The 21,930-nt window shown below is 45.5% G+C and overlaps 1 protein-coding gene across 2 annotated transcripts; it reads right to left on the bottom strand.

Annotated features, from left to right (window-relative positions):
- Window positions 1–12,827: 12,827 nt before the first annotated feature.
- THOC7 (THO complex subunit 7) lies at window positions 12,828–20,711 on the bottom strand. 2 transcript variants are annotated; one of them, XM_030228075.2, is made up of 8 exons: window positions 20,554–20,711; window positions 20,116–20,233; window positions 19,142–19,269; window positions 18,703–18,789; window positions 17,663–17,720; window positions 14,609–14,675; window positions 14,416–14,485; window positions 12,828–13,199 (listed from the first exon to the last, which is right to left on the bottom strand). In XM_030228075.2, exons 1-8 carry the CDS (start codon window positions 20,570–20,572, stop codon window positions 13,132–13,134), a joined length of 615 nt encoding a protein of 204 aa, XP_030083935.1. In that variant the 5' UTR covers window positions 20,573–20,711; the 3' UTR covers window positions 12,828–13,131. The 2 variants fall into 2 exon arrangements, with proteins under 2 accessions (XP_030083935.1, XP_030083936.1); XM_030228076.2 differs by lacking the exon at window positions 20,116–20,233 and having other exon boundaries at window positions 20,554–20,670.
- Window positions 20,712–21,930: the final 1,219 nt, after the last annotated feature.

Here is a 21,930-nt window from a genome sequence, read left to right as displayed (position 1 = left end):
TTTTACACTCAGGACTGTGAGGCATTACTCAGCAAGTGCAGGACCCTGCCAGGCTGCAGCAGATCCCTGGCACCTGAGGATCTCTGCTTCCTGCTGGGCAGCAATGTTAGAGGAGCTCTGCTCCAAATGCTGCTGAGATGTGAGTGGAGAGAAGGTGGCCAAGGGCAGGGCAAGGTGCAAGGCAGCCCTATGCAGACAACACAGACACAAGCAGAGAGGAAAACAAATCCTTTCACAGGGTTCATTCTTGGCTATTTTTATTTTAAAAATATGAGATAAGGGGCCTGAACAAAGAGCTGGAATTAAATAGGTGAGAACCTCGTGATGCCTAAAGAGGTGTATGTGCAGAACAAATGAATGGCTTCAGGGTTTGCCATCAGCCTTTTTAAGATGCACCTTTAGGGTCCAAGAGGTTTTTTCCCAGTTAGAAGAAAAAATACCTGATTTCAACATTTCAAGGTATTTTTCTAAACATCATGATTTTCTATGCTGGAGAACCCCAACACCAAATGTGCAGGGCTCTGTCACAGCACCCAGTACCTCCCAAATCCTCCAGTTTATTCCAGACACAAAGGAGTCTCTGCTGTCAGCATTGAGCCCTGCACAGGGACAGCAGGTACAGGTGAGGTTACCTGCTGTCCAAAGATTACCCCAGTGCCCAGAGCTGGGCTCTTCTGGGGGAGAAAGAGTCTTCCTACCTTCCACAGAAGAATGCAGGCTCCAAAAGCACTTCAAATGTGAGCTTCCAGCAGGCACTAGTGACATTTAAGCTATTAAAAACCAACTTTGTTTCCTGCTGAAACCTGGTGAACCATGGTTTGACACCTTTTCCACAAGCTTTGGAGCTGTGGTGAAGGAGGCAGGATTAGCCTTGAGGCAGGTCATGAGCAAGGACAGAAACTGGGGCTTGTTCATCACTCAGCTGATCACTTCTTTTTCCTGGGCTAGTTATGAGATATGTTAATTTGAACTGGCAGCAGATTTTGCATAACTGCATCTCAGAATACCAGTCAGCCCTAACATTTGCCATGGATTTTTGGTTTCATGTTATTAAAACCTTATAATGAAGTTTTACAGTGTAGATCTTTCTTCAAGCTTTGCTGCAGAGATGTGCACTGCTGGTAGAGAACAGACTCACTGCAAAGGGTGAAGGCTGGGATTTTATTGCTATTAAGTGTCTTGTGCATGGGCTTAATGTATTCACAGAGTAGCACACTAAAAAATGTGGGGATTATGCCCATAGAACTTGCAGCATCCTTCTCTTCATGTGTGTGACAGAGCTACCTAGAGTTTTATGCAGGAACAAAGCATTTACTGTGGATACAGGAACAATTTCTGTGACATCTTTTTGTCTAGAATGTATGTATTTTATCTTCCCTTTATAAAGATAGTTCCACCAATGTGGTTACCACTCTCTAAGGAATCTTGGTTGCATTTCCCTTTGGAAACCACAGACACCTGTGGAAAACATCTTCCCATGTGCCTGTGGAGGCTGAGGCACTGCTGCAAACAGCAGAGCTTTGTTCCTGCTGTTTTGTGAGGGAGCTGCCAGAGGGGAAGGGGTTACAGTGCCCAGGGAGGGTAAGCAGGAAGGCAGCAGCTCTGGGGGAAGCAGAGTTGCAGGGTCTGGAGGAGTGGGAAGGAGCTGGATGAATGAACTTTCTGCCCAGCAGCTCTCATAGCTGAGGTTGATGCCTTGCCCCTGCCTGCTAACCACAGCTCTTCTCTTGCCAGATGTGGGGGTCACTGGGGGGTGTGATGCCCCACAGGAGGGACTGTGGGTGACAGCAGGGGTCTCATCCATCTGAGGGACCCCTGCACTGGGTGCATTGTGATAAACTCCCTGCCTGACAGCCTTCAAGTCTTTATTTTTCCCATCCTCGTGTTGGTGATGCTGGCAGTACTGATTCTGTGTGATTAAGACACAGCAGGTCTCGTTCAGCAGGTTTTTATTCCCTAGGGTTGTCTCTGCTGAGCTCTGTGGGGACCCCTCCCTTGAGCCAGGCCTGCAGGGTGGAAATGTGTTCTCAGAAGTGCATGCCAGCAGGGGATTTTCCATGCACTGAACATCCCTGTGGGAAGTGTGAGCATCCCTGGGTGCCCCCAGGCAAGGGGTGAGGGAAGGGCTGTGTGCTGATCCTCACTGGAAAAGGCAGGGAGAGGAGGAGGGGGCATGCCCTGGCTGGGGCTTTGTCCCTCCTGCAGCAAGGGCAGGGCTGGCTGTGTAAGGCAGAGCACAGCCCATAATGCTGGGTGTCAGGAGATGGATGGGGCTGCACACTCCTACCTTGCAGGCAGGTAAATCACCTGCCATGAGCATTGCCTGCTGTAACCTCTGTGTCCTGGGAGCAGCCAGCAGCATCTGGTGCCTGGTACCTGCATGCTCAGGGCCCATCACTGGTGGCCTCTGGGCCATGTGCTGGTGGCTGCTTGGAGAGTGGGAATCCTTGCAGGGACAGCCCAGAGGCTGTCTATAACATCTTAACACTTTCTCTAAATTCCTGAATGCAGAAAAACATACAGTGAACCACAGTTTCATCCTGAAGTGGGTCAGAAGCAGAAGTGATAAAGCTTCATCCTGGTTTCATTATTTTTAATATTGCAAACTGCTGAGTTCTTAGCCTTGTTATGCTTAATGATGTTTCAGTCCTTAAAATGTAGTTCTAAATTTTATGTAATAACTAAATAAAACCCCACAGATGCTTGAGGTACCCTCTAAAAAGGGTTCAGCTAAGCTCCTTGGTCATGCTGGGCAATAGCTGGACCAATGATTTCAAGGTGGAAAATGTTAAAGCAGCACTGAGCTGGCTTTAGTGTGATGGGGTGGTGACTGGTGAGACACTTGCTGGCCTCAGGATGTCCCCACCCAATGTTGTGACAGAGGAATCACTGAAAGTGATAGGAAAGCTCACTATTCGTTCACATAAGGACTTCACTGAAATTTCCCCAATGCCTTTAACTAGCAAGAAACACATCTTAATAAGCAAGAAGTACAGAAAACCTCCCTAAAACTTTAATTGCTGGTCTGTAACTCTGGAAGTGGCAATCTCAGTTTATTGGGTCTGCTGAACAGCTGGATAGTCAGCCACTGAAGATATTAGTTTGTAATTAAAATGCTTCCAGTTCCTTAATTACAGGCACTGCTACAATACCATTCACCCCTCTAATTTTTTTGCCTTTCTGATGGGGAGCATGAGTAAGTATTTTTCATCAAGATTTTCAAATGAAATATTATTGGAAAGGATACATTCATTGTGTCTCTGCTGGGGGGGAGTGTGCCTTGCTAGTGCAATGCACTGTGTGAGTGCTCAGCAGGTGACTCTGCAGGCAAAACTGCTTCCAGAAAGAAAAGCACCAGGGTGAGGTTTTCAGCCATCCAGTCTGATGGGAGAGTAGAATCTGACATGATAAATCCTGTGATTGGTCTCTCCCCTTGGCTGCTGGAAAGCTGGGGTGGCTGCACTGATGGTAGGGAGATGATAGCACTGCCTGAGAGCTCAGGTTGGGTCCCACGTGCAGTTTTAACTCTTCATCTCCTATTTTGCCACAAGGAAAACCAGAGCACAATCAATAGGGACCTTTTCAAACTTGTTCAATGCTTTGTCTAAATGAGCAGTAGCAGACATGTACTCTAACTTTGAGGTTAAAAAATTTCCCAATGGTCAAATATTGGAACCAGGACCCACAGAGGCAGTGGGACCTTCATCCCTGGGGACCCTCCAATACCCAGGTTCAGGCTTAGAGCAACCTCACCTAAACATGAAGCTGGCTCTACTCTGGGCAGGAGGTGGGACTAGAAACCTCCAAAAAGTCTTTTCAGCTGGAATAATGGAATGATCCTATAAGGCCAGCTGAGGTACCTTCCTTTTCCATGTCAGTTAAGGGAAGGCAAAGAGGAGCAGGTGCAGGAGGGGATGTGGGGACACGCAGCATCCACACAGCGAGGGTGGGAGCTGGAGAGCCCACCAGGAGCTGCTGTGGAGCCCCAGGAACAGACAGCTCAGTGTGACTCAGTGTTTCTGGCTTGAGCACGCCATCCACGGAGCTTTACAGCTTTTTAACAAACAAACAAAACTTGCTACCATTTCAGGCCCTGGGGACGGCTGCTGGAATTAATGAGCAGGAGAAGGACGGGGTGCTGAACCCAGCCTGCTGAGCCTGACGTGGTTAATCACAGGCACGGAGACTGGCAGGGAGCAATTTGGAAATAACACCACTGGGAATGTTTCTTGTCTCATTTGCGCTGGTGCATCCATGCAATCAGTACATTTTGGTCGGGTGCTATTATTTCTCAGTGAAATTGCAGCTCTCTGCTCCATGTGCCCACTCTCCTTCCCGCTGCTCTCCCAAGGGATGAGCAATTGCAAAGCAAACAGGAGGAGGAAGTTTGACAATGGGTTGTAACAGGGCAATGTGAAAGAGCAAGGTAGCTGAACTTTCCAGTGCTTCCCCAAGTGTCAAGATAAATAATTCCAACTATTTACTCCTCCACAGTGGCTCTGTGTTTCTGTTGTTGGTGGGAGCGTGGAGGAGGCAGCGGAGGGGAGGGGACGCTGGGCTGGCTCGATTGAGAAGCTGTGGTAGTGATGGCTGTGAGCTACTCTCAGAGAAAATGGGAGTCACTGAGATGTGTGCTGATTTAATCAATTCAGGCTTTCAGATGTGCTTTGCAGTGTACCCAGCAATCTGCAAGGTTTCCAGTTGCAGGGGATGTGTGTGTTTGGAAATGTGCACATATTGCCTGCATGTATGCACACAGAGAGGCTATAGACTTGCCCTGGAGAGGGAACAGGGAATGGACAATCAGCTCACAGTTAATTTGCTTTACTTTTCCTTTCTTTTTGCTTCCTTTCTGCTCTTCCAAGACAATAAGCCCACTGCTGACATGCCTTCCGTGGTCACTCCCTGCAGGCAGCACAGTGGTTTGTTGCTGCAGCCTGTCTTTGAGCACTCTGCCCTGAGCATTTGTTGTGTTCTAGCTGCTTTCCCTACCGTGCTGTATCCTGTGGTTTCTGTTTGCCCCCAGCCAGGCTTGGTCTGCAGCTGACTACATGCAGGTTACAAGGGTTCTGAAATCCTCTGCTTGCTACTTGCATTAGCAGGAGAAAGTAAATATTCCCAGTGCTTTTTAGCAATTCCCCTCCTCAGGCACTGTTAGTGGCATAAACCATCTATCAGCTGGCACCAGGCTGCAGCAGCAACTGGCACACTTTAAAAGCCTGTGACATTGGATTTAAAAGGATCCACAGGCCAAGTAAACACTGGCAAGGCCTGGGCTTGTGGGAGCAGGGAGCAGGCAGCCCTGGGCAGAGCCTGCAGTCCCTGGCTGTGTCACCAAGGCTGGGCTTGCACAGCGCAGCCTTGCTCCCAAATTGCAGGGAAATGCTGTGCTGCCAAACAACCCTGCTGCTTCCCTCAGGATTTCGGTCTCTAGCTATGCTGTGATGTTTTTGTTCTTACTTACTTTTTTTTTTTTTTAAACCTGAATAGTTTTGCAACTTCCCTGCACCATTTTCTGCACAGCCCCTTACCCAGACTGCAGGAGCTGTGTGATTTCCTCTCTAAAACTTGCTTGTTGGGTGATGGCTGCAGCCCTTACATGATATCTAGCAAATCAACATCATGTGAGAGGCCTGAGATAGAGGTGAACAGTTTTCTGTCATTGATTTGCTGTAGGATGGCACAGTGTTAGCTGATGTTCTTGCAGGATTAGGGTCTGGGTTTAGTCCTATCAAGCTTAGGGAATGTCTCTGCCTGGATCTTGAGAGATGATGCAATGGAGCACAAATCCCCTTTTTACCTCTCTACATTAGGTAAATATGCTGGCTATTTATTCTATTGGAACAAGATTACACAAGGGTTTTCCCTGTGTGCCTTGACATCCTTTGGCATCCCTTGGTGTGCTTAGTGCAGGTTTGGTGGGTCAGGCAGTAAAGAAGAGAAAGGAAGAGAAACCATCACAAGCTAAATACAAATATAAGCTGTCTATTCAAAGAGAGATTTTTTGACTCTTACACCATCATCCTGAATGTGTAGTAGTGGCAAGTCAAACCCAAACTCATCCCAAATGTGCCTCCCTGCTCCCCCAGCTCCTCAGCACTGCTGTTCTGCTCAGGCAGGTCTTGCAGAGCAGTGCCCATCAGGCCAGCACAGTTCCTGTCCCCCCTCACGGCCACCCTGTGCCCCATGAACACAACCAAAGGCACCCATGGGCATTGCCAGAGCCCACACAGGAAAAAGCTTTCCCCTCACTTTTCTGAGTGTTGTGGGCTGGGAAAGGTTGGTTGAAGTGCTGGGAGGAACCTGTTATTCTATATAAGAAAGAATGAATTTGTGCCCCTGACCAGCTGAGTCCTCAGGTGCAGAAGTTCTCATTCCTCCAGTGAACCCTGCTGCTGTTACACGCCAGCAAATAGTTTTGCTGCTCACATTTTATCTGACTGAGGCACAGGTCTCCCAGGGAAGGTTTCTGTCATCCAAACCACCAGTTTGCCTTCAATCACTCCTCAAGTCACCTCAACAACACGACATGCCAGTATGTCAGAAGGGCATAAATCTCACAAGCTGTGAAAAATAACCAGCACGTGTCAGCCAGAGAGGAAAAGCCCCAGCATAACCAGGCTCCTGACACCAGGGCATTGGTGGGTGTGTGGGCAGGTACTGGGTGCTCCAACTGCAGGAGGTGTCCCCACTGTAGTTTTGCACCTTGCTGGGCACAGGGGACACTGATAACGTGGTGGCCCCAGTGCTCCATGACCCTTCCCATCACATGCTGCCACAATAACAGAGCAAAAGAGGATCGATCTCTCAGAGAAAGCTCTCTGTGAATTCATGCAGAGTGAGTCAGAAGATACTGATATCGATAGGCAATAAGAAAAAAAACAAGTTGGTTTTTTTCCCCCATATTTTCTCTCACATAAGTTAAAACATCCTCACCTCTGAATTTCCACTAGGTTGTCAAAGTTTGCCTAATGTAACTGGGAGAAGCTGCACTGGGCAGTGGTGGTTGTTTCCATGTCTTGTCTAAATTTTTGTCTTATGCTTGATATTCTACCAGAGGCTTCTGTTTTCAGCTTTGAAACTTAGTGTTGTTTGGAATATTTTAGCAACAATAAAGCACTTTTGGGAAGATACATAGTTTGAGGTAGGAGCTCATGGACAGGATTTTGGTGCAGAAAATGTAAATGTGAATTTCATTTAGGCTCATCTAAGATTTAAGTGTAGTAATATTTTATGTAAGTCTTTGGGAAGGTGTCTACAGTCAGCTTGCCCTGCCATATCATAAATTATATATTTTGTTTTTATTCCAAATGGGCTCCTAATGGGGCCTATTTGTTGCATGCAGCACACATTGTTATGTCCAGCATACACTTCTGATGAAATTTTTGTGTTGAGAAGAATCAAAATCTTTCCTCCTTGGAGATAAATCATCATTTTAGATTCTCTTGATAGTGAATTTTCATTGTCAGCAAACTGACAAAACATGAAAAAAAAAGGTTGTTCAGGTAGTTTACTTTTTATTTTTGCTTTATTGTGAAAGCAATTTAAAACCACATGTCTTTGCTGTTAAATATTTTAGGAACTCTCATGCACAATAATGCTTTTAGCAAACTTTTGCCAAGTTTCTCACTATGATGATGCAAATTTAGAGCAAACCAGTATGTAATGATCCTGAAACAATTCTTGCCCTGGTTTCAGGATGATGGGGCTGGATGTCTTGGAGGCAGCAGAATGTTGCATGCCAGAGGGTGCTTTGTTCCTGCTGCACTGTCAGACTGCTCTTCCAGCCCTTGCATGGGGGAGGCAGAGTGGAAGGTCTGGGATCTGTCATAATCAGCAGGAAAATGAGTATTGGATACGCTTGTGTCGCATCATGTGGCCCAGAACTTGGGCTCTGTGAACATTATGGGTCACTCCAGCTCAGGGGATATCCATGATTCTCCAGGGTTTTAACTCCTCCAGACACTGGCAGGACTGGCTGCGGTAGCAAAATGAAAAGGGAAATGTCCGAAAAGGGCTCACAAGGGCGGGAAGTGCTGGGAATGGGCCGGTGGGATGGATGTACGGATGGATGCTCAGATGGACGCGCGGATCCCGGGAACGGGCCGGTGGGATGGATGTACGGATGGATGCTCAGATGGACGCGCGGATCCCGGGAATGGGCCGGTGGGATGGATGTATGGATGGATGCTCAGATGGACGCGCGGATCCCGGGAACGGGCCGGTGGGATGGATGTACGGATGGATGCACGGATGGACGTGCGGATCCCGGGAACGGGCCGGTGGGATGGATGTACGGATGGATGCACGGATGGACGCGCGGATCCCGGGAATGGGCCGGTGGGATGGGATGTACGGATGGATGCTCAGATGGACGCGCGGATCCCGGGAACGGGCCGGTGGGATGGATGTATGGATGGATGCTCGGATGGACGCGCGGATCCCGGGAACGGGCCGGTGGGATGGGATGTACGGATGGATGCTCGGATGGACGCGCGGATCCCGGGAACGGGCCGGTGGGATGGATGTACGGATGGATGCACGGATGGACGCGCGGATCCCGGGAACGGGCCGGTGGGATGGATGTATGGATGGATGCTCAGATGGACGCGCGGATCCCGGGAACGGGCCGGTGGGATGGATGTACGGATGGATGCACGGATGGACGCGCGGATCCCGGGAACGGGCCGGTGGGATGGATGTACGGATGGATGCACGGATGGACGCGCGGATCCCGGGAACGGGCCGGTGGGATGGGATGTACGGATGGATGCACGGATGGACGCGCGGATACCGGGAACGGGCCGGTGGGATGGATGTACGGATGGATGCACGGATGGACGCGCGGATCCCGGGAACGGGCCGGTGGGATGGATGTACGGATGGATGCTCAGATGGACGCGCGGATCCCGGGAACGGGCCGGTGGGATGGATGTACGGATGGATGCACGGATGGACGCGCGGATCCCGGGAACGGGCCGGTGGGATGGATGTACGGATGGATGCACGGATGGACGCGCGGATCCCGGGAGGCGCAGCGCCCGCCCGGCCCGGCCTCTGCCGCCCCCTGCCGGCCCCGCCCCGCAGCGCCTCCGCGGCACCGCTGCCGGCCGCTCCCTCGAGTGGTTCGTGGCCCCTCACAAAAGCTACACAGACAAAAATGTGGGAAAACGAGTCTGTTCCCAAGTTCCTTCCTCGTGGGTTCCTCGATTAAGTCCAGCTTCTGCCACTCAGGCAGCAATGGCTGCCCAACACAACCAGTGCAGCCAGGACAGGTCCAGAGGTGCTCTTTCCATTGAACAGGCCCTCTCCATCGTTTCACCTGGCACAGAGGTGTAAGCCCCTCATCCTTCCCTTCGGAACTCTGCTAGCCCAGGCAAAGTCCATATCACACTGCATCCCTGGCTTTAGGGTTACTCTTGAATATCTGGGATGCTCCTTGGTACAAGGACGCTGTGATGTCCTGGTGTCCCATTCCCCAAGTGCCTTTGGCACATCACTGAACAGCTCACACTGCCATGCCAAACCATGCCAGCTCCTGCTGGATACTTTCCTGCTGCCAGCAGGCAGGTGAATCACACGATGCCAGGGTGGACACAAGCCAAAGCCAAACCTGGCTTTGCCTCCTGGCTGCTGTGGCACTGCCCAACACATGGAACAGCCTTTCAACAGCCTTTGCACAGAGCCCAGCAACACACAGCTCTGTGTTGTGTAGCCCTGGGGTATGAGTGGAGGGAATTCTGCAACAGTGCTAACAACCTTTATTAAAACAGACTTGGGAAATGAAGGCTGAGGTAACCCAAGAACACGTTTGACAATTGGGGTGAAGCACAAAAGGTGGAGCACTGTTGCTAACTTGCTTTCCCCAGGGTCTGTTGCATATAGATCTATAAAGTGGTTCATACACTAGACATGTCCCTAATGCAGCTAGTGTAGAAAGAAAAAGCCACACAGATTCCCAGAGCAGAACTAACAGTACTTGCCTGCAATTCTGATTTTTTTTCTTAGTTTTTTAAACTCGTGAAAAGGAAACCCACCTGAGCATTGAGTAAAGGAGGGAAAGCATGGTACAAGCCAGATGTGACATCTGAAAAACTTACAAGTAGCTCAAATAACTCATAATTTCTAGCTCATAAATCTTTGGGATTTTTTTTTTTTTTTTTTGCAATTTTCTTTGCTGGCAGCAACTTTCTTCAAATTAACATGGTTTCAGAGATATCCCATCATTTGACAGTGTGTCATGGAGACATTCTTTCTCCTCCTTCTTCCATCCCTTCATGAAGCTTGCTAAATCTGTCTTAAAAATTCCTGCCCAAGCTGCCAATTCTGTCCAATGTTCCATTCTCCCTCTGCTGCTCTCCTTTGGACAGGACAGAAAAACAAGTCCTGGCACAGAAAATGTCAGTTTATCACTTCAGCAACTCTCTTTCTGCTTGTATTTTTGCATCCACATGACAAGGGCACTGAGATGGACCACTTAGGCATATAATAATTTCAGCTTAGAGTCAAGGAAAATCATAAATCCAGGAAACAGCTCTTTAAAATCGTGTGGTTGTTGAGATTCTGAATTTATGTACCTAGGTTTTTAGACATGTACATTTAGAGTCAATGCAGGTAAGCAGCATGACAGAGCTGAGCTTTCTAGGCAGGGATGTAACAGTGACCATCATGTGTGCCCTGCAAAAATGACACACAAAAAACTTCTGGAATAGATGATTAAAGGACATGCAGAATTATACATTTCCAGCATATTCAGGGCAGATTCAAAGCTGGAACCTGAGGCTTAGTAATACAGCAGGTTAAATACTGGCTAGTATATTAATTCCATTTGATTTTCTTTTTGGTACAAATCTACTGTTCAAGAGGTTAGAGGAATAAATACTGAAAAAATAGGAGCAAATATTTTGGGTGCTCCACTGAGGCTGTGTTTCCAATGAATGGATGTTACTTTTTTCTTTGATTGCTCTGGTGATATCACTTTCTTGCTGCCACATTGCAGTAGGGCAACTTGATTTTCCAGGGCAGTAATTAATTTTCAAGATTGCATCACTGTAATTTGAACCTTTGCCATGTATTTGTATCGCTTCTCCTGAGTACAACTCTTATTTCTCTGTAAATATTCTTTATCAGAGGGACAGACTTAGGTGTTGGCATGTTTCTGGTCAGGTTCTATACAGACTAGTGTTAAGTTCTGAGACAAGATACTTGATGATCCAAGTAATTTCCAAAAGATTATGTAAAACAATGAATGGAAAAACTTGAGATTTTCACTGTTACAGAAACTGTTTTTAACTGGTGAATACTGCATCAAAATACAGTCCAAATACCTCATGGAGGCCATTTCAACCACAAGAAAAAAAAAAAAAAAAAGCTTTAAAATTGTCCTTGAGTCCTTGTCACTTATGATCTTCGTAATTCATATATTCATGACAATGACTCCTCCCTGATTTGGCAATAATTTAGTGTTGCTGCCTTACAAAATATTTTACCATTCTCTGTTGTTATGAGGGGAAAAACCCCTGTACACTTAGTACTTTTTGATGGTGTACTTCTACTAAATGCCTGTTGTTTGCTTAGCCACCCCTCAACCTGCCAAATTCACAGTGCATGAGAAGCATTGCATGTCTGTACAGGCTCCATCAGGCAAACCTGAGCTTCCCTGTGCTCTGAGGTGACCAGCTGTGAACTAGAAGACTTTTGACAGCTTATTAGTTCAGGGCTGCACTGTGCAACTGAAACTGTGTGACTTCATATTCAGCTGGGAATAACAAACTTGGAATGTGAGCAAAGCAAGCTCAGATATGTCTGTTCAACCCAAACCACCCAGATCCACAGCCACTGAGGGAATTACACAGCATCTAGGTTATAAATGTCTGAAGTTGCAGTTGTGGAAATCCCTCTCAGCTGTCACCCATGAGACAGCAGCTCTGTTCCATGTAACTTTGTTATTTCATAGAAATACCTGAACCAGGTATGCTTATGGCACAGTCTGAGTGAGATCCAAAGTGTTTTCCTTTGCCCAAACCACTGGAAGGCTCCATTTAGTGAGTGATTTCAGAACATGACCTACTACTGTCCCTTGTTCCTTCCTCCCTGCCTTACAAAAGCATAAAGCATATTCCATTCTCTTCTCTTTTGGAGAAGTTTGAAACTTTTGTTACTTCCCAATGGATTGCTCAGACAGCAGGATGAGCCAGGTGGATGGATAGATTCCATTTTGCCTACTAATAACAAAAGTGTCTCTCATTCTTTAACGTGATTATTGCTCTACTGCTTCAGTTTTTCATAATGAGAAAAGAAGGGTTCTACCATCTGTTTCAGAAATTATGATGTATTTTGATAATAGTCAATTGACAGATAAAATCCAGAAGCAGATGATAAATGGTACTGGGATTAGATTCCTGTTTCTTCAAGAACAAAGCTTTTAAATTGAAATTTTAAATGTGCCATTTCAAAATGTGACTATTGATGTGGTACAACAAATACAGCAGAGCAAGGCTTGGATTGTTGCAGTTCTTTGCATCACTCTGAGGAAAAAATTAAAGCTAGTACAGTATCATTTTTGGTTTTTTATAACACCTAACAAGCATTAATTCTATAGAAGTAATTTATTTTATATGAAACTATTAAATTCTAGTCCAGTCACAGCAAGTTCTAAATGGCAGCTACTTTAAAAAACTAAGAGCCTACTTAGTTCAGATTTAGGTCCCATCTAGAACAGGGTATGGAAGCTGGAACTCACAAAAAGATGCACTGTCCTCAGTCTGATGTCATGTAAGAAAAGAAGCCCTTATTATAAGGCTCAATCCCTACTAAAAATAGGAAAATCTGTGAAAACACCTTTTATTGGCAAAGTTTTACAAACACCTTAGTTCACAAGCATGGTGTAAAAGCTTCATCCTTTGTGAAACAAAGTATATTTGTCACAAATTACAAAGTTTGTGGGTTAACACTGAGTGCCTGCCTGCAAACATCTGCAACTCTTTTCCCCTAAAACACGTATTTTTGTATAAAAATCCACAGAAGCAGTTGAAAACTATTTCCAGCTCCATCACTCTTACTGTTGATTTCAACAGAAAGTGAAGATATTTGGACTTTCTTAAGTAGTAATTGTCAGTCTTCAGGTGACATCTACTGCTTGGCCTCTGCTTCCATCTGAGTTTCTTGTGATTCCTCAGCTTCTGAAAGTTTTTCATCATCTAAAATTCAATATTACTGTTAGTCAAACATGCTTGGTCATAGATACAGACTATATTGCAGAACTTTGTCCCACTTAAATATTTTTTGATTGCCTTAAATGTGTAGTTGAGTATCTCATTCTAAAAAATGCTATGTTCAAACAAACAAAACAATCCTTCAGTTTAAGGATGTTATCTCTAACAGCTGTTACTGGAAATATGGGTAAATTCTATAGTGTCATTTGAAGCAAATGGTACCAGATTGCTTCTAACTCTTCTTTCTCTTTGCCTGCTAATGGTTTATTTATTTTATACTGAAGCTGTGCTTTTCACTAAACTGCTAGTTCCTTCACAAAATCCTGAAAAGTAATCTATATATTCACATGAAAATGCATTTTCAAGACTAATACTTAAGCAAGTGTTAATAACACATAATAACAGTAACCTTCTGCTAAAGTGCACCTAGGATTAACAGTTCATTCTGCTTAAGAAGATCTAGATGGCCTTAGAGAATGAAAGTCTGCTCTTAGAGCCATCTCTGCATTTAATCAGGTCATGCTCAGAGACTGTACCAATTGTTCTGTCTTTGAAAGGGTAAATATACAGCAAATATTTAAAACAATATTACCCATTTTAGAGCACAAAAAGTTAGTGCTGATTTGAAAATATTAAGTATTTGTATGAGAAAAGGTGAGTACAACTAATTCTTAAATTTAGCTCTCATGTCTGACAGTTTTAGTCCCTGCTCTGTCACAGATTCACAGTCTGAATAGGTTGTCATTTACCTTCCTTGTATTTAGATTTCTTTTAGTAAAGCCTCAAATGATACTATGGTAGCAGAGAGATGTTCAAAACTACTGAAATAGGAATTATAAAATGAAATTCGGAAATAAGCACAAGAATAACTCTCTGTAAGAAATACTTTCTGTTAAAAAAAAAAAACAACCAAAAAAAAAAACCCTCAAATGGCTATTCTCCATCCTCACATTTTAAAGAATTCTGTTACCTACAAATTAACCTGAAGCTAGTCAGGAAATGGCACAGTGGGTAGCTTGTAGAAGAAAAAAAAAACTCAGAGCAGTCTCAGACTCTGTACTACTACTGGGAAAAAATTCTGCCAATGCAAGAGGTCACCAGCCTCAATTGCACAGAGCCATCCCCCTGCTGGAAGTTGTGATTCCTTTTGATCTGCTAAAATACAACCCCATTGTACCTATTACCAAAGAACAGCACTTACTCTCCAGGGTTTGCTGAAGTTCATGGATGGTGCTCAGGAGAACATGGAACTGCTTCCTTCTCAGCTCCAACTGGAATGATAAATACATGTTGTAGGAAACAGAGAGCACATACAGCCAAACAACCCATAGCAAACTCTACATTAATTGTATTCCTAATTAAATTATTATATATAACCTCTATGAAAAACTTACCTTATCTTCAACATTTTCTTTAATGTGAGAAAGATTTTGCAGCTCTTTTCCCAAAGCTTCTAGCTGCCTGAAAAGAGATTGTCACAGTATTCTTAAGAAATTCTGTAAAATTCTTGCAAAACAGATTTGCTCTAAGTAGAGGAGAAAGAACTAAAAATCCACTGTTTATGTAAACAAAACAAGTGCAATGATTTAGAGGTAAGGTCACTTCATGTAATTTTAAACTATTATGTTCTCAACTTGTAATTTCACGACATTTACAAAAAATTAGGCCTTGAAGCTGGAATACAGTTGTACCCTGAGCATTTGTAACAATTCAGTCCTGACACAACATGTTATTTATTTGACCCTACAATACAAGTCAAAGAAGCAGATTAATGGAATCTTAGAATATCCTGAGCCAGAACAGACCCACAAGGAACATCAATTCCTGGCCCTGCACAGGATACCCCAAGAGTTATGCCTTGTGCCTGAGAGCATTGTCCAAATGCTCCTTGAACTCTGTCAGGATTGGTGCTGTGACCACTTCCCTGGGAGTCTGTTCAGTGCCCACCCACCCTCTGGGGGAAGAACCTTCTGGTCTCACTGGAGCTCACCATGGACCACCAGAACCCTTTTGGAGGCCAAGAACAGCAGGTACCATAGCATACCTTTCAAATGAGAGTGGAGCACTAACTCTTACAGCCAAATCTCCAGTTTGGTCCTTCTACTTCTAATGCCTATCATAATTATATACCATGCAGAGAGAGCAAAGTGCTCCTTTGAACGTGAAGCGGATTGAGGTTGATGGTCCCTGATTAATTAGCAGGCAGAGTCATAGAGGGGTCAGCAAGGAAATCAACCTTTTTTTCCTGAAGCCATTGCCAGCTGCTGCAACTAGACTGGGTAGGGAACCACAAAAAGCCCTCTAGTCCTAAGTACCTCACTGTGGATGGGAAAAGGTCTATTTTAGTGCTACCCGAGGGTGTTGCCTTTTTTTGTACCAGCATGCTTGGTACCTCAACAGGAATACCTGAGAGAGTTGTTTGTGACATTACCCCTTCTTCAGCTTATAGGCTCATACACTGATTCTGGAAGCATTTGGTTTCTAGTTTGTGAAAAACTTCCACTTGGCCAAATCTTGCTGTTTACACTGTGCTGTCAGGTGTAAGCAGACTATGAGAGGACAGACTTTTTTTTTTTTTTTTTAAGTAACATGCAAGCTACATCTGGAATTTTATTCCTTTTACTTTACATTCCAGAGAATCTTTGCTTAGCCTTCTTACCTTCATATCTCTTTTTCTAAGACTGTGTCATTTCTTGGTTCTCTGAACAGCTCTTCTGATATAGCATCTAATTACACTGGGCACTGTTGTTCAGTACTTCTGCTCCTATCACTTCCTGAATTGGCTCCTGTGCACTACTTGTGACTAAGCTGTTAACAGCTTCTTTTGTGCTGTATGACTCGCTGTTCCAAGAAACAGACTCTTAAAAGCACAAAGAAAGTATTTTTCTAAACTTTGTCCTATTGTGCCAGATAACCTCCAAAAGCTATAAATGTAACTCTTGCAAGAAACCCTCCTGCTTCTTCTCACAAGAAGTCTTCTCAAGTGTTTTCAGTGATTAAGAGCTCCATGAAAAGTGTGACATTGTTAGTGAGCGTTCCTCTATTCTGAATTAACAGTGGCCTTTGGATCTTTGTATCATTTTCTGTGTACTTTCCTACAGACTGCATCCTTACCAGCTATAACACACCACCTTTTCTAGCTTTGCTTAAGAAACTTATGCTTGGATGTGTTAAGAAAACTTAGAATAATGCCTCCAAACCTAAACAATCCAGCATCCTCTAAGATAAAAATGTATCATTTATCACAGAATTATAGAATAGTTAGGGTTGGAAAGGACCATAAAGATCACCTAGTTCCAGCCCCCTGCTATGGGGAGGGACATCTTTAACTGGACCAGATTGCTCAGAGCCCCATCCAACTGGCCTTGAACACTTCCAGAGATGGATGGGGCAGTCACAACTTCTCTCATTTAGTTGTTTCTATTCTTAATTGACTTATCTGAAAAACTGCATTTTTAGTAGCTCTTTATTAAAGCCTCACTTGATAAATGTCACATGCTGACTAATGAAGTAAGAAGTAGTCAAGCCTCACGAGAATTGCCTGTAATAATCAAAGTTGGGGTAATAAAATCAAGGCAAAGAAAAACAACATACAAGAAAGAAATGTGTGAAATATTGTCAGTGGCTTCTAGCTATAAAAATGCTATTATTAGGGTTATAGTATAACCAAATCACTTCCATTTGCTATGAAAGTCTATGGAATATGAAAAGATAGCCTCCCTTAGCAATTTCACTGAAAGTGGGAAGAGGATAAGTGCACAGCTGCACTTATATGGGAACAGTAATCCCACACCACATCTTTAATCAGTTTAAGAACAACAAACTCATAGATGCAATAAATCCTGGAACGTTTGTATGGCTCAATAATCTCCCCACAACTGCCCCAAAAGCACAGACAGTGATACAAATCCGGAATGTGACAAGCAGCACTGTGAGTTACACACAGGACGAGCTGGACAACAGGTAGGTCTGCCCTGCATGCCAGGGCAGGTTATGTGTGGCACACCACACAGCCATTTATAACTGGGCATGCAGGAACAACAACCAGAAAGAAAACTTAAAAAAAGAGCCCTGGGAGCTTTCTCCTGTTGTCTCTCATTCCACCTTACCTGCTTGTGAGTTATGCATTTTCAGTGACTACTAAATCTGGCTGGTGCAAGTTGAAGGACTTCCCACCATCTCCCTTTTCTGAGATGTGCATTTACATCTCAGTTCACTTATTCAACTTAACAGTGGAAAAATTTCAACTACAGAACAATTAGCAATGCTTCTGACCCACATAGATGGCACATTAAGGAAAGCTCATAAGGACACAGAAACACAAGTTTTTATTGTGTCAAAGAAATTATATAAACGTGAGGAAAAGTCAAACTGAAATCAAGGAAATGTCAAGTCTGGTGACTTCTAGTTTACTGCTCTATTATAGTTTAATGTAGTTTTATACTTACTTCAGTGTTTCATGTCTGTCTGGGTGATGCTGTATGACTTTGGCCAATGCATCATATTCTGAAAGACATTTAAATAGTTAATCTAAATACTTCTGAAAATATGGATTCAAGAACCCATACTCAGGTATCATGGAATGGCAGGTTCTTTTTCCTTGAAAAACTGTTTAATGTTTTTCAAAATACCTTAAGATAGGGCTGCATTGCTGCACATTTAGTCTTTTGTGTCTGATTCATAAACATTGGGTTTAGATACAATCAAATGTGTGCGTACAGAAAATGGTGCTGATGATACACATGAACATTAGGGATTTTTAGAAAAAAGTATAAAATTATGCATAGATTTTTTTTCATTTTTAGGATTTTCTAAAACACTATTACATATCAAGAACAATATTATGGTTATATAGGCAACTAAACAGCCATTTCCTGATAGTAAGACCATACATATGACAGTTACCTCATTCACCTGGAAAAATTTGTGCTGCAGACTGGACAGAACATTAAAAAGCAAACGCTTCAGACCTATGTTTGTGAAGATGTAACAACTCCACATTCCTACTGTTAAGATTATTTTAATTTCCAGTTGAGTTCAAAATTATCCACAGCATGGATCAAACAGTTGTATTTAAAAGCTTTCATGTTATATCAGGAAAAAACAATTTTTTGCTTCTATTCAACTGCTCATCTTTTAAGAGTGTTGTAGGTTTCAGTGATTTATGAGTAAATAATTTTAAAAGTAGGGAAAAAATACACCTCTGAAAACAGGTGTTCAGAAAGGACACTGTTTTAGGTTTTCCAGATGCTGCATGTCATTGAGATGGACAATGTTTTAGGTTTTCCTGATGCTGCATGTCCATTGAGATCTGGTTCAATCTTGCCTGTGTCATCCACCCAAAACATTCAGTAGTCAGTGGAACCCACCAGGCTGAATATAGTAATCATATGTTCAAAAATTTAGAATCTATTTTCCAATACAATGTATTCTAAAGGATAACAAACCAATGAAGCCCACCACTGTAAATACACATATGGCACCTTACCCTGGCGATTTTTTCGAATCCTTTTTGCTTGCAGGATTTGTTTTTTGCATTCAGAGATCTTCTCATGGGCTGCAGCTATACTATTTTCTTTAGGAAAAAACAAACAAACCAAGAAAGATACAGAGTTATATTGAATTCAAACAATGCATGCAAATAAGCTATTCTGCTAAACGATAAAAGAGCTGTTTGTGACATGGTGGCTTGTTAGATCCATCAGCTTAAAAACTATATACACATCAAGAGGTTAAAAAAGCTCTTGTTTGTATGTATTCTATGTAATTACAAGATGCTTATAGCACATATATGAGTACTGTCTAGTAAGAAAAAACCAAAAAACGTCCAAACCACTCATCAGATGTATATATTATGTTCACCAGGCTTGAGCTTGTTCAGAAGAGAAATTGTCAAACAGAAACCAGTAACATTTTCTTGTGTTTACCTATATCCTTATAGATTTTTTCATAATTTTCCATCTCTCTCAGGTTCATGTCATACACCAGAAGAGTCTTTCCCATTGAAAATTCACACTGTGATAAAGTACTCAGCATTCGTTGGTACTGGCTGTATCTGAAACAGACAAGACATTTACTCTCAAGCAGCATAAACATAGTTCCTAACTTCACAGAGCAAGAAAACAAAACTTGATGTAGCATAAGGGACAGCTAAATAACAACCATTCAATAAAGAAAACACTTCATAGATTCACTGTATAATTTTTTTGGAAGTGCAGTTAGAAACACTGTACACATTAATTCTAGCATCATGTCCTTATCAACATAAAATTAAAGCAGTGAGCAGTTTGACCCAGAGCTTATAAATTTTCCAGCTCGGGTTGGTTCTGTGACCACCAAATTAGTATTTTAATACTGCAGTGCTTCTCTGTCGACACACTGGTAATACTGTGATCTCTGGGAATTTATATCCATTACTAACTGAGAAGGCTGTCCCCACAGAAGGCTGTCACTCGTACCTTACCAATTTAGACTTTAAAAAAAAAAAAAAAAAAAGAGAGAGAGAACGACAGCAGCAGAAATAAGAAATACCATCAGTATTTCCCTTCCCTAACAGAACAAAAGCACAACTGCCAACTAAAATATCCGAGTCATGATCCTGTTACAAGAGCGGGACTCCCGGCTGGATCACGCAGCAGGCACAGCAATCCTGAGGGCATTCGAGCGGAGCTGGCAGATTTCACGACACAGCCCGCAGCCTTCAGTGATTTCTGACCCGTCTGTAGCCCTCCTCTCCCAGCACAGTTCTCGGCGTTTGTCCTGGAAACACCACAGAGCCAAAGGAAAGCAGCTGTGCACATTTTAACGCGGATCTCTTCCAAATGGATCGAGCCCTGCTTTCCACGGAGACGCAAGCTAAGCAGTTCCTAGACTTAAAAAACCAAAGCAAAACAAGAGATACCCTTCCTCCTGAGATCCGGAATTACACCACTTAATGAAACTCTTCACCAACAAATTGATCCGCCTGTCGTCGCCAGCTCCATCGCCATCGATCAGCAGCCGCTTGCGGATAACTTCATCTGGGGAAAAACTCCGGTTCAGCCCTCACGCCATGGCAGCCGCCTCCCGGCGCCGCGCGCGGGGCTCTCCGGGCCCTTCAGGGAACGATTCCCGGAGCCAGAGCGGGCGGATCCGCTGAGCCGCCGGGGCCGCATGGAGGGCCGCGGGCCGGGGCCGCGACGGAGGCCCGTCTGCGGGGTGAGCGGCCCCGGGGGCCGCGGCTGCCGCTCCCCGGAGGGCGGGCGGGGGGCGCGGCGCTGCGGGGAGCCCTGGCGGGGGTCGCGGCGCGGGGCGGGAAGAAGGAGAGGAGGATGGAGAAAGGGAGGGAGGGAGGTCTCACCGTCGGTCACGGCCCCCATGGCGGCGAGTGCCGGAGCCGGCGGGGCGGCGGCAGCAGCGAGTGAGGTCAGCTTCCCACAATGCAGCCGGCGAGAGCGGCGGCCATGGAGGGGGAGGCGGCGGCTGCTGGGGCCTGAGCCAGCGGGCGGCGGACGCGCGGCCCGGGGAGGGCGGGCGGGCAAGCCCCGCGCCCCGCGTGGAACCGGCCCCCTGGCGAGGGGCGGCCCCGCCAGGTGAGCGCCCGACGGGGGAGGGAAGCGGCGGTCCCGCAGCCAGGCTCCACCTCCCCGCCCCCGCCACCCGCACCGGCCCCGCCGCCCCTCGCCCGGCCGCCCCGCCATGCCCCCGGCACATGGTCCCGCGCCATCGAGGCCGCTGGGGTCGGGGGCGCCTCGCCTGCCCTTCCGCCACGGCCCTGGCTCGGGGTGTCCTCTCCCGGGTGCCGTCACCATCGCCCTCGGTGGTCCCGCACTGCCGCGGCGGTGCCGTCCCACCGGCAGCGGTGGTGGTGATGGCACGAGGGAGCGGGCGGACGGTCCCGCCGTGCTGGCGGTGACCCAGCGGGCAGGCGGATGGCCCCGTCACGGTGCCCGGTGTCATTGACACGGCACTGTGAGGGTGGTGGGGTCCCCTGCGGTGGCTGTCCGGCCCCGGTGGGTGATGGAGCAGGAGCGCTGGCTCCTCGGTGCCTTTTCCTGGTGAGGGTGTGGAGGACGTGTCCATGGCGCAGGTGTCAGGGAGCTGGGCTGGCCTCCCCTGGCTGCCCTTGGGCTCATCCCCACTCGGTGCTAGGAGGAGCAGGGCCTGGGGTGTGCCAAAAATTAGTCTGATGTTTCCTGGTGAGTTTGACTATGATCAGCAGATAGGAGCAATAGTTGTTTCTTCCTGTCCTGGCAAACTTAGCTGGTGCTGGAAAAAGTGGCTAGAGGTGTCTGGAGAAAAGAGATAATAAAGTGTTCCCATGTGTTGAGTTTTAGGCTTTTGGTCCATAGGCTTGGATGCTTGGGCAGTGCTGGTAATGTTACTGTAGTGTATATCACAGTAGCTGAGGCGTTGCCAGAGCCTGAAACCTTTCTATTCCCTCTGCATTTTGGTTTGGACAGTTAAGTGGCTCACTGCCTTGTGAGCCACTCTATTCAATTGATAGTTTTAGGGTGGTGAGGAAAATCAGGGTGAGAAAAGAAAGAAGTTAATATGTGCTGTAATCTGTTAGTTCCTGGTTGTAGAGCTGTGAGAGATTAAAAGGCGCTTTTTTGTTCTGGATAGAGGCATTTAACAGCTCTTTAGGGATTTGTAGATTGTTTCAAGTCAGTACTTTGTCTTCAACAGGCAACTGATCAGGCCCTTTGGAAGGTGCTAGTAGGGAAGCATTACTGGG

This window comes from Serinus canaria, chromosome 12 (genome assembly GCF_022539315.1).
Source record: "Serinus canaria isolate serCan28SL12 chromosome 12, serCan2020, whole genome shotgun sequence".
Taxonomy (NCBI): Eukaryota; Metazoa; Chordata; class Aves; order Passeriformes; family Fringillidae; genus Serinus; species Serinus canaria.
This window is presented reverse-complemented; position numbering and strand designations above follow the sequence as displayed.